General features: G+C 37.3%; 1 protein-coding gene across 2 annotated transcripts in view; it reads right to left on the reverse strand.

Annotated features, from left to right (window-relative positions):
• The window catches only part of PRKCE (protein kinase C epsilon), a 286,207-nt gene that overhangs the window by 97,590 nt on the left and 163,017 nt on the right, over nucleotides 1–25,600 (reverse strand). For both annotated transcript variants that reach the window (XM_039697891.1, XM_039697892.1), the window contains exons 3-10: nucleotides 12,913–13,072; nucleotides 11,721–11,755; nucleotides 10,190–10,275; nucleotides 8,329–8,461; nucleotides 5,474–5,616; nucleotides 4,226–4,322; nucleotides 2,462–2,676; nucleotides 1,085–1,258 (exon numbers count right to left, since the gene is read on the reverse strand). In XM_039697891.1, coding sequence (XP_039553825.1) covers nucleotides 1,085–1,258; nucleotides 2,462–2,676; nucleotides 4,226–4,322; nucleotides 5,474–5,616; nucleotides 8,329–8,461; nucleotides 10,190–10,275; nucleotides 11,721–11,755; nucleotides 12,913–13,072 — 1,043 coding nt within the window. The remainder of the gene's footprint in view (nucleotides 1–1,084; nucleotides 1,259–2,461; nucleotides 2,677–4,225; nucleotides 4,323–5,473; nucleotides 5,617–8,328; nucleotides 8,462–10,189; nucleotides 10,276–11,720; nucleotides 11,756–12,912; nucleotides 13,073–25,600) is intronic.

The following is a 25,600-nucleotide window of genomic DNA, read 5'->3' on the forward strand; positions in this document are numbered from 1 at the left end:
AACCACTTCAGTATGAGTTCCTCTGAGCTCAAGAAAAGCCAAAAACTACAGTTTCTCTTGGTTAAGAGATCTGGGAAGAGAGAAGGCAGTGAGAAGAACTTCTGTGTATCTTTGAAGAAAGGCTTTGGAGAGCAGGGAGGAAGGCAGAAAGAATGGTACAAAAGAGGGAAGGAATCTCTAGGAAATCAGAGGAGTAGCAGAAGAATAATCTGTCTGTATTTCCTTAATGTACTACTGATCTTTACCAATGTTCCACATAAGGCTGCTGATATATTTATTTATACTCCAAGGAGTGTACTCAGTCCTGAAAGTCCCTTTCTGTTCACAGAGCTTATACCTCACCCCACTACAGTCTTTTAATCACTTCTTTCATCTGAAACGACATGCTTAATTCTAGTCATAAATTTTAAAATAATATGTTAAAACATTTTAAGAGTATGTTCACACACATAATAAAATTCGGAATGTGAAACACCCTCCACAGACATACACGCCTTCCTGGGCCACTGCTTTGTGCCAACTTCAAAGCATATAAAATGCTAGCACATTTTCACTATTTTAAGAACTGTATAAACCTATTAATTGTTTGCTGTTTCTATATTCAAACCACTATAATCTGGATCCTACTAGCCATTTTCCTATGGCTTTCCCACTGTGATATTCATCTTTCCTGACAATTTTGATAGAAGATCTTTTAGTCATCGCTTTTCTGCAATTCTACACACAAGTACTGCACACTGGATACTAAAAACATTTGTACTTAATTCAACAAATGATACACCCTATTAATGTACCAAAGAAACAGAAAATGGCACCTCAGTAGGTGCCATTTTTGTGTATTTTATGCATGTGGGTTTAAAAAATTTTTAAACTCATTTACTGCCATCTCCTGGTACTTGCAAGGTAATAGTAGTTATGCTTTTTGACAGCAGCCAGTACTCCTGTAAAATACCACTGAAATGCCAAAAACATACCAGAAATATTTTCAAAATATTGCTGTGCTTTTAATGCTGTTTTCTTTCAGTCTGGAAATAATCAGTGTTATTCCTTGGGCAGAAACAGGTAAAAGACTCATGTAGCTTACCTTTGTCTGGAAGCAGCAGTAAAGTTGTGTTAAATATGGATGTTTCCGTGCTAATGCCAGAATTCTCTTTTCCGTCATTGTACAGTCTACATCATCATCTTGAAGTATGACATCTTTCTTCAAGACTTTCACTGCATATACTTCATCTTTTCCTTTTAGCTCAGCTAACATTACCTAAACCAAAGAAAAATTCTCTTTACATATGACCAAGGATGCCATAAATTCAGGGTTTCATATGAGTTTGACTGCACTGAGAATAGAAAGACAGTTACATACTTGCCTAAATGAAGCTGCAATTTATAAAAGAAAAAGTAAAGTACTGTAATTTTAGAAGCATATACCTCTGGTATTCTTTAAATTTGAAACAGAAGGCATCTGTTCTGTTTGTTAGTTAAGTATCTTAATGAGTACCTATTTGTGAGGTCTCAAAAACTAAACAAGGAAGGAAGTTGATGTAAAACAGAAATTTATTTCCCACTTTTATCTCTCATTTCTGGTAGTGAGATTTGAGTGTGATGGACTTTGTATACAATCCAAAGTTACCATTCCAGCTGCTTTCAAGTTGTTGATTTTAACTACTACTATTGTTTAAGGTTCAGGCCCTATATTCTGTTTAAGGTCACTTCTGGCTTGGAGCCAGAATAATTTTCAGAGAAAGGATTAGAAAACAGGGACACAAAAGAACTGCTTCAGCCCTGCTCCCCTGCATGTGAAGTTCCCGTAATATCAAGGAAGGAAGAGTGTACTTCTGAAACAGATTCATATTTCAGTCCACCTCTTTGATTCCATGGTGCACAACAGTGTGGAAAGAAAACCTGTAAGCCTTGTAAACATAGCAATGGCCCTTCCACCCTCACCAATTCCCTACTACGGGAACTCTGGTGAGTTATATCTCTGCTGCTTACACTGCATTTTGGGCAGCTGTCTAAGCCCCATCCTATCTGAGTGGAAATGCTTCAGTTCTGCTTCCTCCAGCACTGAACACACCCACTGAGGAAAAACAAGTATGCACAATGTTCTGTGAAATAAGTAAACTGGGAATTACTAAGAAAGTGAATTAACCACACAGCATTATTCCTGACCTGATTTTTTCTGCTTGACCACAGCAATTCTGTTGAACAGTATGTATGTAGCTGCAATGAAACACTGACATTTTGTTGCAAAAGGCTTAACCATAGTTAACAAAGTGAGGTAAAGCACAGACAAGGCCAGCTCACCAGGACACTGATACTTTTGACCTGCTGGGTAAAAGAAAACTCCTAGGCTGAATGTCAATATGAACATTTCCAAATCGGTACAGTCAAGACCACCCCTGAACACTAGCTTTAAAAAAAAATTTTAAAAAGAAGAAAAGAAGGGAGAAAAAAAGCTGCCCACCTTTCCAAAGCTGCCTTTTCCTAATACTTTGATGAAGTTAAACTCTTCAAGACCTATTCTCTTGCTCTGGGCCTGTTTGACCTCCCCATTTTCACCATTCTCCCCAGGTTTGTTCAGCTGGTTGTCTGTTGATGTTGTAGCTGTTGCTCTGTGTTCCTCTCCCCGATTGTCAAAAGATAATGCTTTCCTAATGTTGTTTTCCAGCTCTTTGATTTCTGTGGAAATGCAAGGAAAAGTTAGTTTTGACCAACTTTGTCAGAAAACCAGCCTGTGTTAGTCCATATCAGTGTGGGAAGGGACATTCATCATCTCTGAATGCTGTGTTTAAGAGCAAAAAAGTTAGTTTTGACCAACTTTGTCAGTGTGGGAAGGGACATTCATCATCTCTGAATGCTGTGCTTAAGAGCATTCTGTGGTTAATGATACATATTTAGCAAACTGCTTCTCCACCTTACAGTAATCAGACAAACCCCTGCTCTAACAGGAAGGGTGGCCTTTTAAAATGAACTTAAGAAGATGACATATCCAAAACTTGAAAGATAAGTCAGAATAGTAGCCAAATAGTTGTTCTAGTGACTTTGGGTGTTCCTGTACCACAGAGAAGTACTTTGTTTTGAATATCCCTATCTTCCTGTAGCACTTACTCATCTTCCTGCTTAAGTATTTTAGAGCTGTCTCCAAAAGTTCAAAGGACAGTTGGGCGTCCCAGTCCTTGAAGTCAACATGAATGGAGCATCTTATTCAGCTCCAGCTGTTATCAGATGCCTGCCAATAAAGTGTTTGACCACTTCCTAGTGCTGCTTCAGGCAGCAATTGTGTAGATCTGCTAAATGGTTCTGAAGGTTTCTCAGTATTAAATACAGAGAGCCCTGGTGACTAACAGTCTTCAGGGTCTGCCCCAAGGTCCTGCATGAAGCAACAACTTTACTGCACAGCTATAAAGGTCAAATTAAAGAGAGAATTTAGACAAATTCTTTGTTCTTATTTTAAACAAAACATCAGATATTTTTCAAAATCATCATTATATGAAAACAATGCTTTGCGAAACCAAAAGGTTGACAAATTTAAATCAGTTCTGGATTCAGAGGTCACAGATTTCTAATTTTTAGAAACAAGTAGATCAGACTCAAAAAATTCTGCTGACATACACATTCTGTCAATCAGCTGCTTAGCTCAATGAAATCAGGTCATATCAGGGAAGATTAAAATGCCTGTGTCCAAATCTCTGCATAAAATAAATTGCTGAAAAGAATCTTGGTTTTAAGAAGCCTCTAGAGACGACATGGATATAGCATAGCCTGTCTGGATGCAAGATTTATTATTACTAACATTCAACATGGAATAACGAGGAGTCAATTTTATCTCAAAAACTTATTAACAAATGGGTTTTCAGGTAAATAAAGGCTCTATCTCAAGTTCTGTGTTACTATTTAAAATATTTTCCAGTCTTACAAGAGAATATATAAACTACTTCCATAAATATATTTTGTTGACAAGGACATATGTAGTAAACTTAATAATATCTTAAGATGATTGTTTTATAATTTTCCCTTTAAAAGCCACCTAATTTCACAGATTTGAATTAAATGAGAAGCAGGTCTTTTTAAAAAAGATTTTACAGTTCATAACTTTAAATGCTTCAATTTCTGATAGTAAATGCTATATTAATTTGCATCTACAGAGGCTTATGATCATAGACTTTTTTTATTCCAGGAAAATGTGTGACAAAATATGTTAGATAGGAAATAAAAAGATTTGTTTGACCTTGATCACATGGAGATGTTGGTGCTGATTTCGACCTATCTTCTTCTGATGACGCGCATCCCGGGACTGGTGGTTGAGTCTCTGCACCTGCAATTAGCTAAGAACAATTCCAAAAGGGGTGATCTTCCTGTGCCATGAGGAAATGTAATTCAACAACTTTAGTTCAAAAGTAGAGGTATGAAGGAAAGCAAAGATCTTCTATCCCTATGGACTCTCACTGGCAGAGCCTCAGCCATACAGTAGATGGCATCACATGAAATGGAAGCCTCTGTCTTTGGACAGAAAAAACAGGCAACTGAAAGAAGAACAGGTTCTTAAGATGAAATAAATGTAGTGTGTATACCCAGTGAGGGGGAAAGTTTTAAGAAGCCACCATGAGTCTGTATTCAAATTCATCCAGTAAATACATTTAACTGCAACATGCAGCAGCAAGCACTACAAACTACCTCATGCAATAACACCATGACAACACCTTTTCCCAGGAGTGTCAGATCAATTAATTCACCCTCGAGTTTCCTACATTTCAGTAACATTTTAAAACAACTAATAGGGGATCCCAGCATGCAATAAGCAGGAGAATGAACAGAAGCAACTGTCAATGTTGAAAGAAATTATGGCACAAATTGCCTTTTTCTGTGAGACCAATGGCTTTGTTGTGACAATCATGCAAACAGAGATACAAAGTGTGGGCCCATTCTCATCCAGTACACATCACTCAGGTATAACTCCATCAATTTTGGATGTACTTAGGGTGATCTGTGCTTTTTTTTTCTACAACAGCCTGGTTATTCCTACAAAAGGCATGACAACTCCAGAACTGTAATCTGGCAAACATCTCTTCATGAGAATCAGCACATTGCTTGTTTATTAACATTTACAACACTATGGAGGGAGTAGTGCTGTCTGCTAATCAATCAATCAATTATTCAATGACAATTCTGAGCCACACCAGACATTTATGTTTTTAACTGTTGCCAGACACTGTCTGTCTGTCAAATGTCCTTCCTCAAAATCCTTCCAGAAATTATAGACTCGAGATCTGCAATCTTGTACTAGGTCAAAATAAATTTCATATCAAAGTTCAGAATAGGTGATTTACACTTACAAAACAAAGTCTTATGTCTGTACTGACATATTAAAAAATTACTGTGCAAGTCATTTGAGCAGGATTGAAGTCCATCTAATAAAATTACAATACAGTCATACTCATCTGTTTTTTCTTAATGTGATAATATATAGTAAAATTACCTTTTTCCTCCTCTGCCCACTATTAGTGATTTTATCTGGAGTGACTCCAAGATCTGCAAGAACTTTAGCTATGCCTCTAGCATCCACTCCACAGTTTGGTGCCACGTTTGTTTCACAGCGTCGATGTACATTCATCTTGCAAACTGCAATGAAATACAAAGCAATCCAGTAAACTAAATACTGTCTTGGCATTAATTTGCCTTACCTAAATCAGATCTTAATGGACCTATCAAGAACTTTTTCAAATAAATACAATCTCAGTAGGAAAACACTTAGCTTGATTTGAAAGTTTCATACAGTGCCCAGAACAGACACAAGGACAAATGAAACTATCCAATCATCCTGTAACTTTTAAATTAATTTGAATTAGAAGGAAAGTCCTTCAAATCTTGGATTTCAACTCTCCACTATGGAAAGCACAACATGAAATCCTTATGTATTATTGCTTCTTACACAATTTCACTGAAGTAGATTAGCTTCTAAGGTAGGCAGCCATAAAACTGACAGCGCTTTAAGTTTAAATAAAAATTAAGGGTTAAACACCTACTTTATTTAGATGGCAATCCTGTTACTAAGCTCTTTCCCTTAAATCTCCTGAAACGATTATATTTTTACAAGGAGGGAAAAAAAGGTTACTTTGCTTCCAGATTATGGGGCAGAGGCAAGAACACACCTCCATTAAAACTCGTGGAGTGGATTTGTTAGGAGCAGATGACATTTTATCTGAGACTTCAGTGCCCTCTTGTGGAACGAGGCATAAAGAGAGCACAGCTGCAAGTGTGATTAAATCCTACATTAATGTTCAATTGTTCAAATTTCTCATTCTTTATTTTTTAGAGAAAAGTAAATTACAAAAATATGTATTTATAATGTTACATTTCATTATATTTTTCACCAGCAAAGCTTTTATTGTACAGCCCATTAAGAAAGAAAACCATATTTGCCTGAGACAGGCACTGAATCTGGCCATGCACTTCAGAAAGCTGGTGACTTTCCTTTTAAAGTACATTTCAGCTCACAAGAAGTGAAAAAAGAAATAGCTAAACACAGTATTTTCAGTGAATGTATATTCAGTGACAAAACCTCAGCAGTAGGTAAAACGTTTGAACTAGGATCCATAGAAGAGGACATTGAGGAGCCAAACTGCTTGAAAGAGCAGGAAAATTTTGTTCAGTCCCACTTCATGAATGTATTTTGTAAAAAGATGCACAGGAATAACCAGTGAAAAAAACCTGAAGAAGAATAAATCTCTTTTATATGCTCTTCATGGTGTTAATAACCACACTGGGCAAGGAAGTACACCTCTGAAGAAGGGAGTCACTCAGCACTTGTTAAAGAGAAAAAACCAAGCAAAATGACATTTCAGTTCAGGTGAGTTCTAGATTTCATGCAGAGAACACTGCACTTTTATAGGCAATAATTTTATGAACATGGAGAAAGCAACATAGACTCTCTGCACTATTGTTTCTATGCATCTGCTACACAGTATGAGAAACAACACTTAAGACCAAATGAACAGTATGGTACTTAAATTAGAACATTAAAGAGAACTCACATGGCCCAGATTAGGTAGAAAGATACTATAACTCTGGTTAAAAAAATAAAATCAAAGAGGAAAAAGCCCAGATTTAATTGAAAAGTCTCCACTGAATGCATCTCTATCATAATTAAGACAGCGTTTGAGCAAAATCTTCAATAGGTGCAAATAGCATTTAGAGCCTAACATTTCCTCACTGTTCACTAGCTGGAATCACAAGAGAAGGCTTGAACATCATAAGTCTCACTGCATATAACTTTGCTGTGAAAGAAATTTCTTCTTTCCCTTGCTGCTCAGCAATTTGTGACATGAAGCATCATCATGACGTTATCATAACCTTCACCTATACTTACATGTAATCCTAAATACTGCAAAGATCTATTTTTATAGATAATGTATTTATACATACAGGTCTAATCCCATGTTTCTGCTGTCGAGAAGTGTACACAACATGATTTTTGTATTTATGACAATGGACCTATCCATTCCTAAGGCATAACAAAATGAAAATGCTTATCATTCCCCTAGGCACTATTTCCTAACAACCTGATAATAATTTCCTTCATTACATAATTTCCTTCCACCTACAAATGGAAGTATTTCATTAACTGTTTCTGAAATATTACTTTGCTTTACAATTCTTTGTACTTTTCTCACCCCTCACATCGATCTGCTCGAAACAATGAGATATGGAACCCACCATTGGGAGCCCAACTAAAATGACACAAATGCACCTTCCAGCCATATTTTCACATACATATCCTGGACAGAGTACATGGTTCTTAAGTGGTAGAACATAATAAATCCTTTATTTTCTGGAATAGAGGGGCTAAGGAGACCATCACAAAGGATGATTTAGCTGGGTATCAGAATATCTCATATTCTGGACATGTGCACACAGGAGTGGTTCTACCTACTCTAACCAATACAAAACAGCAATTTTTGAAAATGGTGTTAAAGAGAAAAGTAGATGGAATATTGATGTTTAAAAAGTTTAACAAACCTGAAAACACAAAAGGCATATAAACTGTAGCTATGTAAATTGTCCCGCTTATCATCTTCTGTTAACTTCTAATATCCTGTAAGGCAATAAACCTACACAGGAGTGAGTGCAAAATGTGTTTCTCAATATCTGACCTCTGCACACTGTTACTGGTGTTGCTAACAGGGTAAAGACCATGTTCTAACCATGATGGAAATCCTTACATTGCTCCACTGCTTATTTTCTATTTATTTCTGTACATGCTGACATAGTGACTTGAAATCTTTCCAAGTCTCCAAGTCACTCACAAAGAAAAAGAAAAGCTCTGAAGCTTACCTTTGCATTGTAAACCTTGTCTCAAAAGACCCCAGAGCAACGAACCACAGTGGTCACAGAAGGTGGGCACTTTGTAATTGTGAATGCTGAACTTGTGAGGCATGTTGACACTGAAACGTTGGGATCCCACTTGCTGAAAAAGGACAGCACAGCACATTTAATTTTAATTCATTTCTTTGCAATCAGTGTATGATGAGGCCCTGCTGCATTTTGACACCACACAGAATTCAAATGAGATGAAATAGATCTGTGCTCAGATGATGACCATTGCATTAGATACACTCCAACACCAGAATTCTTGTCACTGCTTTATCTGGGAAAAAGAGGGGGAAGGGCTGCTGTTGTCCAAGAGATAAAGACTAAAGTCTACTTCCTAGTACTTTTGGGAACAACAAATACATAGCTATCAGGAAAGATCTCAATGTGGAAGGCAAGGAAGTCACTCCCAATTGTTTTAGGAACATGAGGCCAAACTAATACAGGACTAGAAAAAGAAATACATCATAAACCCTTTACATTTTCATATCCCACTCTTCTTTGGATTATGATAATGACAATGATACCTGTTGTCTTCAGGGATTCCAAGGTATGATTACTTACTAATTAAAGGATGTCATTGATAAGTTTTCAGAGTGGCCATTGCACTGCAGGAGATTTATTTTTATGTTTTTCCTTCCCTTTTCTATTACTGCTGGCTTTTCTCCAGTGATCTAGTACCCCTTCTAAACAATGAGACTATCAGCAAAGTATGCAAGCCTCCACCAGTCTGGAGCCTGGGAATATAAACCTGCACAAGATTTTGTATATTCCTGTGAGTACTACACAAAACCAGCACTAGCCCAACACAGTCCTTTATCATTTGTATTATCAATTATCAATTTGTATTATCAATTATCAATTGTATGTATGTGATCACACTTTGGATGTAAAATACTGGTTGTGGACCAGATATTACAGAATGGTCCCAGTAAGGAAAATTCTAGGGAATTGCACAGAAAAAATGAGATCATGAGTTAGTGCCTCAGTCAAACTCATGCTGACGTCTAAGGAAGAGATTACAACAGCCCTGTTACATACAACTGATTTTCAACTTAAAGGCAGGCTTTTTAAACCATATGAATGCAGATTTTTAACAAATAAAATTATGAAATGTAGGGTTTTTTTGCATAGCCAAGGAACTGTGATCACCCAAAGACCACCTCACTTAAGCCTGTGGTAAAAGAAAACAGGCCCTTGCTGTTGCACAAAACAACAGGCCAGTGAGCATACATTTACTTTTCTGTTGAAGCACAAACCAAAACCTTCTGTGTAAGAAAAAGCATTCGCTGTTTACACCCAAGGGCTGAAACTATTTAAAAAAAACATGACCACATTTTGACAGTTTGGATGTAGTCTTTGTTGAGGTGAGACTTGGCAAGCAAATTCTGGTCAGTTGTCTATGTTGATGTCAGATACCCACCCAAGCACCCCAGCTCTCCAACCAGCTGCTGATGGCTCAGCCACACAAAATGCAGCCAGGGAATGAGGGATCCCAGCCTGAATTAAACTGACAAGAATGGTATTAACTCAGAAATGGAGAGAGAATGTTAAAAGTGAAAAGGAGTAGAAAGAGCCCTCTGAAACTTTGAGCTCAGATGTTATAGAAAGTAAGCCAATTAGAAATAAATTTCTGTATGATAATTCCCATGTGAATAAAACTGTGATAGCAATCTAGCATTCCAAAGTAAATCCTGCACCACAAAATGACCAGAAGGGCACAAAAAAGTCTGTAGCATCTATTGATTAAACAGAGGACATGATACTGTTTTGAACAGATCAAAGACAGAATTTTATATAGAAAAATTAATTTATAAACATTTACCTCATCGTGAGTTTCCTGTTTTTTTAAGCCAGCACACTTCGTTATTATAAGTTCATGGCATCTCTTGTGAACTACACAAGTGCAAACTGGAAAGACAAAAACAGATCTAAGAATGAGATTTCATGAAGATTAATTTTAAAGCAGAAGTCTGATCTCAGGAGATTAGAACCACTGGGACCTGAAAGTGTGTAAGTGACTGGTAGTGGTTTGGTGAGTCCTATGAAATAAGTTGGTTTACAAAAACAGAAGATAATGGACTTTCAAAAGACTAAAGAATTTTAAGATAGCTAAAACACATCTGCCAAATATCTCATCTGTAAAACTACAAATTACTTTCTGAAATGTTAGCCGCAATTTGTCTCGATTTTTACATATGTGATTTGTTTATCTGATGAAGTCCATGATCTCCACATTACATGAGACACAATAACAAAAACAATTCCTGTTTAAAGAGCTTTCAAAGGAAAACAGATATGAAGATAACTCATTGTAAAGCTCAAAAGAATAGAAAAAAAGAAAGTCAAATATTCTTTCTGTAACGCATTAGCCTAAGTTGATAGCAGTAAAAAGTTTCAGGAGGCAAAAATGTTTTGCCAATATACATCCTGATTACTTAATCAATGAATAACATTTGCAGATATGACAGACAAGATAAACAATTACTAGGTCTATCATACTGTAAAATTCAAGGTCATTAAGCAAAGTAAAAACCCTCATAGTGAAGTAACAAATTTCACTTCCTCTAGTTTTGGATGTTGTTGTAAGAAAAAAAAAAATTAGATTAGAAGTCAAGGTACCTCTCCAGATACCTCTGTGTGGTCTATAAAAAATGGCATTTACTTGTTTACTATGAGATTTAATACAGTAATTCTTATTAAAGCATGTAAAGCTCTATTAAAAAATGGCATTTATTTATTTAAAATGAGACTGCAGCAAGTCTTTTGTACTGAAAAATCATCACTAACTTGATGGTTTCTACTTGTTAGATGAGGCTTAAGTACTAACACATCATCCCAAGAGGCATAAAGAAGTAGGAGTACAAGAAATTGAGTTGAAAAATGGGAGATGAAAATGAAGCACTTGTGCAGTCTTTGCTATAACCTTCTCTAATGATGACCTCTATAATTATCTCATCTATTTGAACTACAGTCTTTGCAATTACCTGGAATTTTTAAACACAGAATCTTAAGCAGAATAAAGAGCTCTCAATTTTAAAATGAAAGACTTGAAAAATGAAGAAGCCAAGATCCACAGACATGGTTCCCTACATGCATATACATGAAGATATATCTGAGATCTGATGTTAATCTGGCTGTTAGCTGAGCTCCTACTTCTTATATGATGCTTAAGACCAACAGTTTTGAAAAAAATTACTGTGACTTGGTGCAAAGATTGTATACTTATTGAGACAAACTTATTCAAATGATTGCGTGCTAAATCCTTAGCATCATACATATACGATGCCTGATAAAAGTATCTTATTACTTATAATAAATATATTTAAACTGTCCTTATGTAGAATTTTTCTTACCTTGACATTGGTATCCCTGTTTTCCTATTACACCCCTGAAAAATAATAAAGTGTTTTAGAAAATGAAGAGGAAATATTCTTAAAAATGAAAATATTTTGTCCTTCCCTTTACTAGATGTGCACGTGTTTTAAGAAAATCTTTTCATAACCAATAATCTGATAATTGCATGCCTGGACTGAGATCAGGTCCAAATAGGAACATTTCAGGTGCTGAGAGGTAACAGGATGAGAGACCATGAAGGCAGTCAGACGTACAAACAGATTTACTATAGTGAAACAGACAAAGCCAAAGGGCGCATGGAAAGGGGACAAAATGGTAAATCATCCTCAAGCAGACCTCTAAATAGACAGATTGCATTTGTCAGTATTGCTTGAAATCACCTTAGCCAACATAAAGTATAACCCCCAGGCACTTTTTAGAGGAATGCAGTTGAGTTTATGCATATTTCATGCCATTTTACATTAAGAAAGACTGATTTATTACGCACTCCTAAGAAATATTTACTGTCAATCACATCAGATCTTCTGTGTAAATCAGTATCTCTAGGTCACTTTGGAAAATATCAGGAGTTCCTGGAAAACAACTGAAAACTGAATGTCTGCACCACTTCTCCCTACCTGAAAATTGAAAATACTCAAAATAATGCAAATAATTTCTAAAGGGGAGTTCTTGGTGTACATTGTAGTAATAAAGACCCTGTACACTGAGCACCAAAATCTCTCTGTTATTAGAAGTTGTTCCATTAACTATTCCATTCTATATTCCATTAACTTCAGTAGGATATAAAAAAGCTTTGCATTTCTTAGAAAAAATATGATGGTTCTTAATCACGTAACAAAGAATTCTGTCACTGTGATAAAATGTAAAGGTCTAATGTTAAGTCTGAATCTATACTTAGGTCTTACATAATACTAGACTGGTTGTCTACCTGGAATTTAGTGTGCATTAGATAGGGAAATATGGAATTTTGTGGCTGAAAGGAGAAGAACCCCAAATACAACCAAAATTAATGTTTGTGATGGAGGTTTACGAGCATTCTTTTATCATCTGCGACACTGTTGGCAGGTTAATGTCAAAATAAAGAGGAAAAGGACTACTGCTCTGTCTCATTTTCACTGCAGCGCAACAGGAAGGTGTGCCAACTCCCCAACTCAACGTTTCAAAGAAAGCAAAGCCAAAGTTACTCCATACCATATAAAGTCTCTGCAGTGCGAGCAGTATGTTGGTTGTCTAAGGTAGGTGGCCATGAACTTGTGTCCATTGACCTGATGCACCCTGCGCCGCACGGCACCCTGGCGCTTCCTGGGGCGCATCCGCTCCCGGAACACGCGCTCTTCATTGTCCTTGGGGGCTGAAACACAGGGAAAAACAATAAGCACTGCCTGCCACAGACACAAGTCTGGGGAAACTCAAATGCTATGCACAGGTAGATATTCTTCAAAAATAATAATCCTCTGTAGCCGGCAATGCAAAAGCACTTCCTTAAGTTTTGCGTAATTTTTATTCATTTTTAGCATCAATTAGCAGAGGGCAAATGTTTTCATTGCTTAGTACAGGAACTTCTAGTTCTTCTAAAGCATCATCTGTAAATTCATGCTAAATTAGGATTAAGTCCTCTACACTTTATCACTATCAAGCACACTGACAACCTCTTAACAGTAATTATATAGTTAGATTCTCCTAACAGATCAGACTTCCACCTCACTTGATCTTCAGGAGAAGAAAAAGATCCCAACGTCCCCATGTCCCTGTACATTCAGAAAGTGCTGATACAAGTGCAAGAAAGCAGCATAAAAATACATATTACCAAGCAGAACAAAAAATTCCATCCAAAATGGACTACTTATTAGAATTCCTGATTGAGATATGAGCTTCAGGCTGTAAAAACCCACTTTGATACTAATATATGCTCAGCAAAATGTTCAAGGGAAGGGAGTTGTTAATCAATTACTATTCCAATTGTACATGAGATTTAATGGTAGAGGAAGTATAAAATGAACTTGATATAACTCAAGAGTGAAAACATTTGGAAAAAAAATCTTCAGAGTGCATTGGGTCTTTTTTTTAAAATATCACTAACACCATCATAATATTCTGTATGCATTAAACAAAAGCTGAGGATTAATTAGCAATGAAGAACAGTTCACAACTGTTAATGAAAAACACAACTGATCTGTCATTAACACTTGTCATTGTTTGAATTTCAGCTACTATGAATCATTACAACAGCCTAAAAACACCAACTTTGGTCTGCTGCAAGTTTTTCTTACGTGATTGAGTTGTCCAAACAACAGTACAGTACCTAATAACAACACATAGAAAATTCAAAGTCTGAGAACAACTCAATATTAAAAAGTCTCAAATCCTTCTACAAACTTTGGAATAAACCTGCTTTTGAGGGTTTTAAATATAAAATGTGTTGATAAAAGAATTTCTAGAAAATGGTCTTAAATTAAACCAATTAAAATTTTCTCCCGAGATGGATATCTCGGGAGAAAAACAGAACACAGATGAACAAATGGGGACCAATGTCTTTCACTGCAGAGCAATGGCTAAACTCCTTGACACCAGCAAATTTATTTATGCACAGAAGAGGCTAAGCTCCATACACATTATTGTTTTACAAACAGTTCATACTCAGAGTCAGTTTTCACCCTAAGATGACACATCTGTGGGATGGCCAGAGTGGCACTCCTATTCTAAAGTGAGCTCTCAGTAAATAAACACTGCCTCATACACAAAGTTACCCCTTTTATTTATGCTGAAGAACAACCAAAAATCATTGGTTGTAGGTTGCCCTTCAATAAAGAGATAAGAAATACCAGACATTTACCAATTATGTTTATTTTTATGTTGTCAATTTTGTTTATTTTTAGGGATTAAGCAAAACTCTAATGTCTAATAAATATCACAGCTCCTTAAGAGAAAGACTGTCTTCCACAAAGCATATGTAACAAATAGTTGAAAAGCCAATAAAAGATTCATTTTTCCAGCTTCTTGAATGATTTACTGAAAGCTACTGGAAATCTTTTAAAAGCTATTATAGGAAATAATTCTATATTAACACAGATCTGCTCTTTTGGTTATCAACCAGATTGTAGACTTTGCTACAGTATGCACAACCTGATGCGAGAAGATAAGATATTCTGACAGTGCATAACACACATTTGATATGATATTCAGTCTACAGTACTGTTTTTCTCTTTTTTTTAATCTTAAGTGCAATTCTTCACAGATAAAGCACCTGTAATTTTACAGAGCGTGTAAAATCCTCCTTTTGTTTTGGCTACATAAAAGAAGTACCATGACATTGGGTTTTTTTGTTTGCTCTGTTTCTACCAACAAAGTTTTAAAACTACTTTCACTGCATTAGTTTCAATTCTTTATTTAATTCTTTAATGAAATTCCGTTGTTTCCCTTCTAACAATTACAGTTTAAATAAAACAATGAAATGGTATCCTTTTCAGAAATGCACTGACTTGAAAACAGATACAAGCAATGCATCTGAAAGTATCAGATAAAATGGCAGTCCTCGATTATCAAAAATCATTTCCACACAAATAGCATCACTGTGTGTGAGAAGGATCCTCTAACTGTAGTTAGAAAATGTAGTTTTCTTGGTCTATCTTGGATAATGCTGGAGGTCCATCAGCCAGTTGCCCTCAAACAGTCTCTGCTGTCAGTCTGCTGTTCCCCTTTTGTCACTAGAGACTGGCACTTGGCCAAACCCATCCACCATGCCCTGCTTTAGAGTGGAAGTGCACAGAGGAGCTGTGTGTTCGAGAGCATTGGCTCTGCCACACCTCACCTCTCATACCCCCTGTGTGCAATCCCCACCTTGTCTGTCAGCAGCAGGACTCAGTTAGAGGGCTCAGAGCAGCATGGAATCATAGAATCATGGAATCATTAAGACTGGAAAAGACCTCTAAGATCTCTTGATCCAACCACTAACTCAGCACTGCCAAGCCCACTACTAAACCATGTCCCTAACTGCTACATCCACATGTCTTTTAAATATCTCCAAGGATGGTATCTTCCCCAGAAAGCCTGTTCTAATGCATGCCTACACAATTTTAAAAGAAATTTTTCCAATCTAGACCTCCTCTGGTACAACTTGATAGCATTTCCTCGTCTATCAATTGTTATTTGGGAGAAGAGACCAGCTCCCATGTCACTTCACTCTCCTAGCCTCCTAGAGAGCAGAAAGGTCTCCTCTCATGCTCTTCTTCTCCAGGCTAACCAAGCATCTGACATTACAGTGCATGACTGACCACTGGATGACCAGATATGAGCCTTTCATCACAGCAGATGACGTCACAGGAGAAATTAGCTCACCCACAAGCTCGACACTAACTTCAAGTTAACATTAAGTACAGCCAGTTATTCACTGTGACCCTATATAAACATATAAGCAATGCTTCCCCACAGTCCCCAAGTAAAACACTGCCATATCTTGCGTAAGTCTGGATTTTAAGGAAAACTTTTTATTGAAAAGGTGGTCAGACATTGGCACAGGCAGCCCATGATGTGGTGGAGTCACCATTCCTGGAAGATAAGTCTGGATTTTAGGGAAAACTTTTTACTGAAAAGGTGGTCACTGGTCAGACATTGGCACAGGTAGCCCATGATGTGGTGGAGTCACCATTCCTGGAAGTGTTCAAAAAACATGTGCATATGGCACTTAGGTACATGGTTTAGCACTGAACATGGAGGTGCTGGGTTAAAAGGCAGACTTGATGACCTCAAAGGTCTTTTCCAACCTGAACAATTCTGTGATTCACACTGCTGTTTTGGGCCACAGGCATAAAATCAGACAGGAACTGACCCAGGTGACTCAAAACCAGATGATCATGTCTGTTCTGGCTCATACCCAGGTTGTGAACCATTCATTTCTAGTAGAATTCACAACAGACTACATTTAAGTTAAAATCCTTTTATCTCATAGTCATGCTAGAGATGTTAATTTATCTGTCTGAAGACACCGTTTCTAGTAGAACTCACAACAGGCTAAATTTAAGTTAAAATCCTTTTATCTCATAGTGAACAGTCATGCTAGAGATGTTAATTTATCTGTCTGAAGACACCTACTTTGGAAGGGAGCTACACTGCTCTCCTCAAATATCTCATTGTTTACAAGCAGGAAAGCAAAGATTAGTAAATGCTAGCAGAAAGCAGGGAGCATTTGGGAAAACCCCCATCATCTGTATGATATAGACAATATAGTGTTTGCAATGCATTCTTTTGAAACTACTAGCATCCCAAACAAAATTGGCCTTTAAAATATATTTTTAAAAGTCTTACAGAGGTATGTATTAGGTTCTAGAAAATACCATTAGCATACTGCATACTGTGCATGGCATTTCTGTTCTTAGCAGAGAAGTGAATTTTTCATAGTCAGAATATTAGCAAGTTTCAATATAAACCATTTCTTCTCATGGTATTTCTACTAAATAGTCACAGAGGTTTGTCGTTTCCTCAGTAAAGGCTGTTTCTTTATGTAATGTACATTCTGTTCCCTGTTTTGGTTTTGAGTCCTTCTGTCTCCTGTACTATTCAGTTTATCCTTTTTAAATGCATTTCTTACATTTTATTTTTAGAAGATGGAGTAAGAAATTATGACAATTTCCAAGTGTTCATGGAGAACGCTGTTGAAGGAGCACATTGAGTTTAGGCTTAATATGATGGTACTTGAGACTGGCAAATTTAGAACCAATTTTATTTCAAAACCATAGCCAGTAATGCCACTACTTCTTTTCACTGTAGCCAAGAGTAACTCGAGTTATTTGAAAAACAGTAGCATATAATTGCTTTTATATACTGACATGTACATACATACATAATGCCTACAATTTTAAAGACTCAAAAGACTTGCACGCTTAAATCCAAGCTCTAAGGGAAGTGTTATAAAAGTCAGAAGTATCTGGCATGAAAAATTGCACAAAACTCATAAATACCTGCAAAATATAGGCTTAAATGAACTGTCTGAACCACATTTAATGCTATTCATTGTGTAGTATCCATTAAGCATGAATTATAAGACACAACTTAAAAGTAATTTCTTACAATTTAAAAGAAAGGAAAGTACTGCATAACGCTCAGCAATCTTCAAAAGAAACAAGATTGGGGGAGTAAGACCTGTACACCAAATATCAAAGGCTCAACCATGTCAGGTCTTGTTTCATACTAAAACAGTTGCAGCATAAATGAGAAGGGCTCAATGTGGAGCACTAACTGCAACAAGATTATCCTGCATAGCCCTGTTTTATCTTCAGTGTTCTGAGTACTTACAGAATTCTGACAACAACCAAATAAATGCAAAAAATAAGGTAGAAAAAGAGAAAGAGAGCTTACACATAAATAGAGGGGATATCCAGCATTTTTTATTGCTGATGATGCTGACTGCTAAACGGGAACAATGCTGATCCCTTCCCTGAATCTGGAGGGGATTGTTACCAAATTGTCAGTGTTTGGGGAAGAAAAAAAACCAATGAAGCTTTAGTTAAATGGTTTCAGCCCCATCAAAGTCAAAGTGTGGGTCATGCACGACAGTAACTCAGAAACTGGTGATGCTGCCAGGCAAACCCTTGCAAGAGAACCAGTATGTATGTACTGAAATCAAGCTTTTGTTTTAGCACTATATAATATCTAAACAGAGGAAGGATATTGATTGAAGCAGGAGAAGTAATTTGTCTAAAAATATGCTGGAAAGTGAGAAGGGGCAGAAACAATGTCCAGGACTTCTCAGGATTCAGAACGGAGTGTAACCAGATCTTTATGCATCCAAATAAGGTCTCAAAGGATTATTCCCAAACTCTATTCTGGGCAGTACAGTAGAAGCATACATTCTGTCATTAAGATTTCTCCAGGCAGAAATCATTACAGGATTTTGCATTTAAGAATTTAATCTACTTTAAAGGGAAAAAAAATCCAACCCAAAACCCAAAACAACAAAAAACCCACCACAAGCAAAACCTAAACACCTCCATATAGTCACATTTCTATACCCTTTCTTTTGAAAAATCTTATTTAATAGTAACACATGCAACAATCTAATTCCATACCTTTTAGAGAAAAAAAAAGAAGTAATATAAATGCTATAATATGATATCATAAAGCTGTTACTGATGAGCACAGAAATTATGTAGATAGTTTACCACAGTCATAGAAAGAGCATTAATTTTTTCTATGTATTTTTCTAGAGGTATTATATTTCCAGACTACTTCTTAAACAAAGAACAAGTATACACGTTTTGCTTACTGTATCTCAAGTCTGCATTATTTAGGAGACCCAATAGGAAATTTCTCGTTTGATAGGAGAATCAGATACTTCAATAACACTGTATTGTTAACAAAGATGCTGAGTGCTACTAAAGAAATGAAAAATTGCTCACAGAATGGGTGAGTTTTAAAAGATATATGTGTCTAGACATGTCTGCCAACGCCAGCTATTTACTAAATGCACTGAAGAATAAATTCCATTTTAAAGTATATCATCCCAAAGATGTTGGGTGGCTTGGAAGCATGGGCTGAGGCTCAAATGTATCTGCCTTCAAACACATACTTACCTTTAAATGATTAAATTCTTGTTTAAAAGAGAGATTCTGCCTATATGTATTTTAAAATTTCCCTTGAGATACACACAGATAGAGGTGATTTGGGGTGTCACAGGCACATATTTTTGTTTGAGGGCTTCTGTTACTTTTCTTTTTTTTTAAAAAGAGCCCAAACCAAAACATCAATAGCACTATAAAGCTATCCAATCATTATTTACACGATTCAAAATTTTTCTACATGTTTAGTTATTATTAGGAGCACATTCATAAGCTCACTCAAAGCTGAAGGGACAACAGTAACTCCCCACATTTTTTCAAAGAAATACTTCCACATTCAATACACTTAATAAAGGAGGACTTAATGTCCAGAAGTACTTAAGAGTCTTGTAGATACTGATGGTGCAATTGTAATTTCAGCAAATACATAGAAGTCCAATTTAGTTTTCAGAAATGTCCCAGCCTTGGTGGCTGGTAATAATTTGGACCAAAACCAAATTTGTTCAAAACCAGGAGTGAGGTCCCTGAAGAGACTGGGTGAACCCCCAGTGCTGCCCCAGCTGCAGCCCATCCACTTCGCTACAGCAGAGGCTGAGGTGAGGAGAGATTACTTTCCAAACCTGCTCAGACAAAATTTTCCTTTAAATGACTCAGAGACTGTTCTTAAAAAAGTGTTCAAGATAAGCCCTCAAGTTTCTGCACTTGATCTCTACAATGCTCACAGAATTAGCGACAATTTACACAAGCTTAAAGTATTAACAACATGGAATTACACACAGTCATCTTCAGTGACCATACAGCACAGTTTAACAAAAATTATATTTAACAAACAGAATTCTGTTTTATAGGAACTGGACCAGGTAGGGGATGCATATAAATATGCAGTCTGCTTTTTATATCCCTGGGACCTCACAGGCATGATGGGGTACTGGCCTCATTTTGGAGGGTGGATATAGCAATTTCTGTACTAAAACAGCTGTCAGATCCACAAAGCAAACAAATCAGAAATTAATCCCTCCTACTTCCTCTCAATTTCTTTATTGGTAACATTAATGATTTAAATAAAAATTGGATTCCTGAAACAATGTAACAACTTGAAACTACAATGTTCATAGTACAATTTGTTTGGCAAAGGAAGTTATATCAGTAGAAATACCACACAGAAAGTATCACTATGTGGCAGGTTTTCTGAAATATGAATTTCACATCTCAAGGTTTTTAAAATAAAGTTTCAACTTCCAAACCTTTTTCCACAACGTAGACATTAGTGCTTTTTCAGTTGTAAAGGAGATGTCACAGGCAACAGGACCAAAAACCAATGCCAACTAATGTTATTTCAGTCTTTTGGTATTATTTTTCAGGAGGAACAAACAGCCTCACTCTAAACACAATGCCCTTATGTCAACAAATCTGCAATTGAAATTAAAGAACTGGAAATGCATTCTACATATGGCAAACACTAAAGCTATCATTCATGAGAAAAGGTTCACTCCATGAAATTTAATGTGTCTATTCATGTCCTAACTAGTAATGTAAAGTAATAATTTACAAAATGTAGAACAATTTTTGTGGCTTTACTTGACTTGATAAACTTGCAGGCAGAAAATTAAATTAGTTTGTGTCAGTAAGAGTCAGATCACATTGTTACAGTGTTAGTAATGAGCAGTGTTAGCAGCCTGGTATTTGCATTATTAATGTTAAGCACCTGACAGACTAACAAAATGAAATATCTCATATTAAGTCAACTACTGACTAGAAGTAAAAAGCCATGAAAAATCTTCTAAGTGAAGTAACTATATACATAACATATTTGATTATTATTATAAATTTATTGTAACTGATCAGATTATTGTATTGATCAGAAAAGCCATCCTTGGGACTTGACCTGTCTACTGTCACTGCTGCAAGCCCACAATCACATCCTGCAATTTGACTGCACCCCTCCTTGGAGCACGCCCAGCCCCCTGTGGTGGCAGCAGTGGTGGTCTCTGCTCTGGTGACACACCCTCACACTGGCTGTGCTGTGTCCTCAGTGAAAGGAGGGTGAGACAAGCCATCCAGGCAGGGCTGCGGTGGGAGGTGAACTTCCACAGCCATACACAGCCATGCTTATTTTAACAGAGCTCCAGGCTATGGAAGGATCTGCAGGGTCAAATGACCTCTCTGCAGGGTCAACACCTGAGCTGCTGGCTTTCGTCAGCTTCCTGGAAAGGAAGCAGTGTTGTGATGTGAAGAAGGAAAACAAGCATTGTAAAAACTTCAGGACAAAGCTCTTTTCCCAGAGGTAACTATTAAACCAGTCAGATCCCAAATGACACTATTTTAAGCAAGTGTTTGTGGTAGATTAGAGAAGTTCAGCAGTCTCTTCCTAATACTTGCAAAAGCTACATACATCATGATGAAACAGAACCTTGTGTGTCTGGGATTCTAGTCTTTCAGAAGTTGTTTATTAAATATTTGTTCAATTCTAGCTTTGTTGCTTTCCCACAGAATAAGAGAAGCTCAAGTGGCAGGAGATTCCTAAGCTCAGTCTCCTGGAGTAGGGAAGTGTCCCATGTATTTCAGGCATCCTCAGCTCTCATTTTTTTTGATGGTTCTCAAAAATCTACAGTGAGGGAAATTCCACAACACACTTGTGTATCTTGTTTCACTACTCTGGCAGGCAGGCTGTTTTTCTAATATTCAACCTCAATCCTTTTGCAATAAGTTACGCTGGATGTGTGATGGCACCCTGAAAATAAGTTGTTGCCAGCACAGAAACTACTGAAGTATCTGTAGCAAGACAGCCATTATCTTGTGCATATCATGCAAAGGCCAGAGACAGAGCAAGGTCTCACAGAAAAGAGGACTGCCAAAATTTTGTATGATTCTCAGGCCACAGCAAGATACAAACTGCTTTGCACTACACAGGACCCTGTGGATATCCCAGTCACATGCTAGCTACAGAAAAGTCATGGTATCTGAAGGCAAAAAAGGGAATGAAAATCACTTACTGCTTTAAGCCACTAAATCTCAAAGTTGTCCTGCTGATTCCATTTCCAGATCCCCATCCTCATAGCAACAATTTGTTTCTGTCCAAGCTTTGAAATGCATGTAGCAAAGCAACCTTGTACTTAAAATTTCTATAGTAAAATTCCATATAACCACATTGAGGATCAATTGAGGGCATAACCTACATAGGTCAGAGAAGATGGCTTTCAAAACATGGTTTTATACAGGTTGTACCCTCAGCAAGCTCAAGCCTGCTCATTACACAGACTACATTACACAGATTCAAAATACTTCACAGTGGCAGTCAAATCTTACATAGAATTAGAGAAGTGGCTTTACTTTTTAGTTTTTTTTTATTTGTTTCTCAATAAAGTACTAACTGTTTACTTGTATCCTCCACAGGGCAGGGGGAGCCCACTGCAGAACTGACTGTGATTCAGAGAACCTCCCACAGTGACAATGTAATAACTGAGGCAGACAGAGAAATTGCATAGCAGCTTCCTTTTCCCAACCAGGAAGAATCCTTTCCATTTGACTGATTTTGGTGTAAAGTAAAAAGCACAGAATCCTCATTACTTTGCTCACAAAATGCTCATGAAAGACAGAGGAAGCTTCAAGGGCAGGGAGAATGGCAATGATCTATTTTATTAATGCAGACTTTTTTTTATATACTTTCAGGCAATGACAATGTTATTATTCAACTAATTAAAATAAAGACATTGAAATTTGGAAATTACTTTTCCCTTCCAACAGTACTAAAGTGGTAAAAAACAAGTAAGTGTGTGGCTGTACCTTCATGTAGATAAACCCACTGATGGGTTTAGTTATATATGTAATAAACAAAAGAGGATTTGACCCCAAGCAGTATGACATATTAAAACAAAGCAATCAAACCTTTGGATTTGATTTTTCACAACTCTACTGATGAACTGAACAAAACAAGTGAAAGATATTAGTGTTATGCCTCAAAACTACTGTTCTCCAATGTAGCTATCACAAAAAAAAAAAAAATCTGACAAATTTTTCCAGGACTCTTCTCTGATGTAGCTATCACAAAAAAATAACATCTGACAAACTTTTCCATTTTTGGCCCAATATACTACCCATAACACACTTAAACAAGTGTTCCAACACATCACTACTCTTTCTAGTTCATCTATTAGTAAGGACTATGTTATGACAATCTTGTCATCCTCTACCAACAGCCTCATCTTGCCCATTTCCTAAGTGGGCAGTTCTTGCAATCAATTGCAAGAGACAAAACTCAGCAGCAAAAGAACTCCTTCCCTCCTTCCACTGTCTTTCTTCAGACGTGGGAGGAATTTTCCTTATTCTAATACCCCCCCCAAGCACACAACAAAAGCTTAATTAAGAACACCTCTGACTCACAAGCAGCACTGTTAAGGCAACTCTCACATCTATGTCCTTCAACATTACATACATTACTACAAATTTCCACTCAGAAAACAGTAATAAATATCTTAAGTAAATCCTGAAATACTCAATATGATTTATTATCAGCATACTACTTTCACACCCCAGTCCAACAAAGCATTTCTGGATATGGCCATAAAAAAGAACATATTCACTCTGCCATGGGCTGCAATGGAAATTTTCCAATATTTAAAGCACTATTTACCTGCCCTGCACAATGTTAATCTTATATATCTAATGCATGGTAAAAATGGACACATGAGCTAAACAGGATGCTCTTTTTCCTTGCCAGGCTTATGGACACAGCATCACGAGGGAATTGCAGATGATAAGTCTATGTGTTGTCAGTAGAACCTGAATGTATTATATAGGTTTTGACTGGGGAGGTGATTGACACATGACAGGAACAAGGAGATGACCCCTTGTTCCTGTCATGATATCCCTTCATAACCTATTATTGGCAGAAGAAGCTTTTCTCAGTGACAAGATTAAACAAGAGAAGCTTTAATACCTTTCTCATTTGCTTTGGGTTTCAATATACAGACTATTTTATTGTTCAAACCCTGTACAACACTAAAAAAATAGAGCAATGAGGGGAGATCAGAGTGTTAATGCATTCGAAAAGGAACTGGGGTCCGACCATGCAGCTCCTACCAGGTCCATCATGTCCTCTGATTTTTAATATCAGATTGTTACTTATAAATATAATGCTGATTTTTTGCAGGTCTTTGTGCAAAAGAGCAGTAAAGGGATCTCTCTCAAGGTTCTTAGGATTCCCAGCAAAATTTTGCAGCATTTGAGGTTTTTTACAGTGTGCTTGCTGAAATACACATCACATGAGAACCCCGGCTCTTGTTAAATTAAGCAACACATATCCAGCCCTCAGGTTATGGAGGAGCACTTGAAAAATGTGACACAAATCCACATCCCACCCCAAATACATTATGGAAAATTGTTCTTGTCTCTCTACACTGGATACATGAATGCAAAGCAACATGGGGTTCACCTGGCAAGGTTTTGGTGGTGGTGGTGGTGGTAAGCTTCAGGGGCAGCTTCAGTGAGAACCTGCTAGAATCTTCCCCAATATCCACAAATGCCAGCTGGGTGTATGACGGACCCATGCTAGCTGAGGCTGAGCTCATGAGCAGCAGGGGTGGCACCTCTGGCTTCAAGTATTTAGGATGCAAAGAAAAAACCCCACTGTGCAACAGCAGGCAGAGAAAGAGGCAAGAATATGTGGGAGAAACCACACTGCAGACAGCAAGTTCAGTGAAGAAGGATGGGAAGAAGGTGCCATAGCAAAGACTCTCCTGCAGCCCACAGTGAAGACCATGATGAGACAGCCTATTTCCCTGTGGAGGTTCACAGTGGAGCTCGGATCCACCTGCAGCCTATGGACAATCCCACACTGGAGCAGGTGGATGCCTAAAAGGAGGCTGTGAGCCCATAAGAAGCCTGTGCATGAGCAGGACCCCAGTAGGATGTGGAGACCCATAGCAAGGGAAGTGCATGCTGAAGCAGGTTTGCTGGCAGGACTTGTGGAAGGGACACATGCTGAAGGAGTTTGTTGGGTTCATATTGGGCAAGTTCCTCACGGTCTGTCTTCCATGAGAGTGGCCCCATACTGGAGCAGTGGAAGAGTGTGAGGAGACTTCCCCTGAGTAGGAAAGAGCCCAAGAGAAAATGTGTGATGAACTGATGTAACCTTCATTCCCTGTCCTGCTGAGCTGCTGGAAGAGAGGATATAAAGGATTTGGGTTTTAAGTTGAGCCTGGCAAAATAGGAGGAGTGGGGGGAAGGTGTTTGAAGATCTGGTTTTATTTCTCATTATGCTTCTCTGATTTGATTGGCAATACATTTAATTAATTTCGGCAAGTTAAGTATGCTTTGTCCTGAAAACACTC

Source organism: Passer montanus, unplaced genomic scaffold (genome assembly GCF_014805655.1).
Source record: "Passer montanus isolate IOZ18808 unplaced genomic scaffold, ASM1480565v1 scaffold12, whole genome shotgun sequence".
NCBI classification, from domain to species: Eukaryota; Metazoa; Chordata; class Aves; order Passeriformes; family Passeridae; genus Passer; species Passer montanus.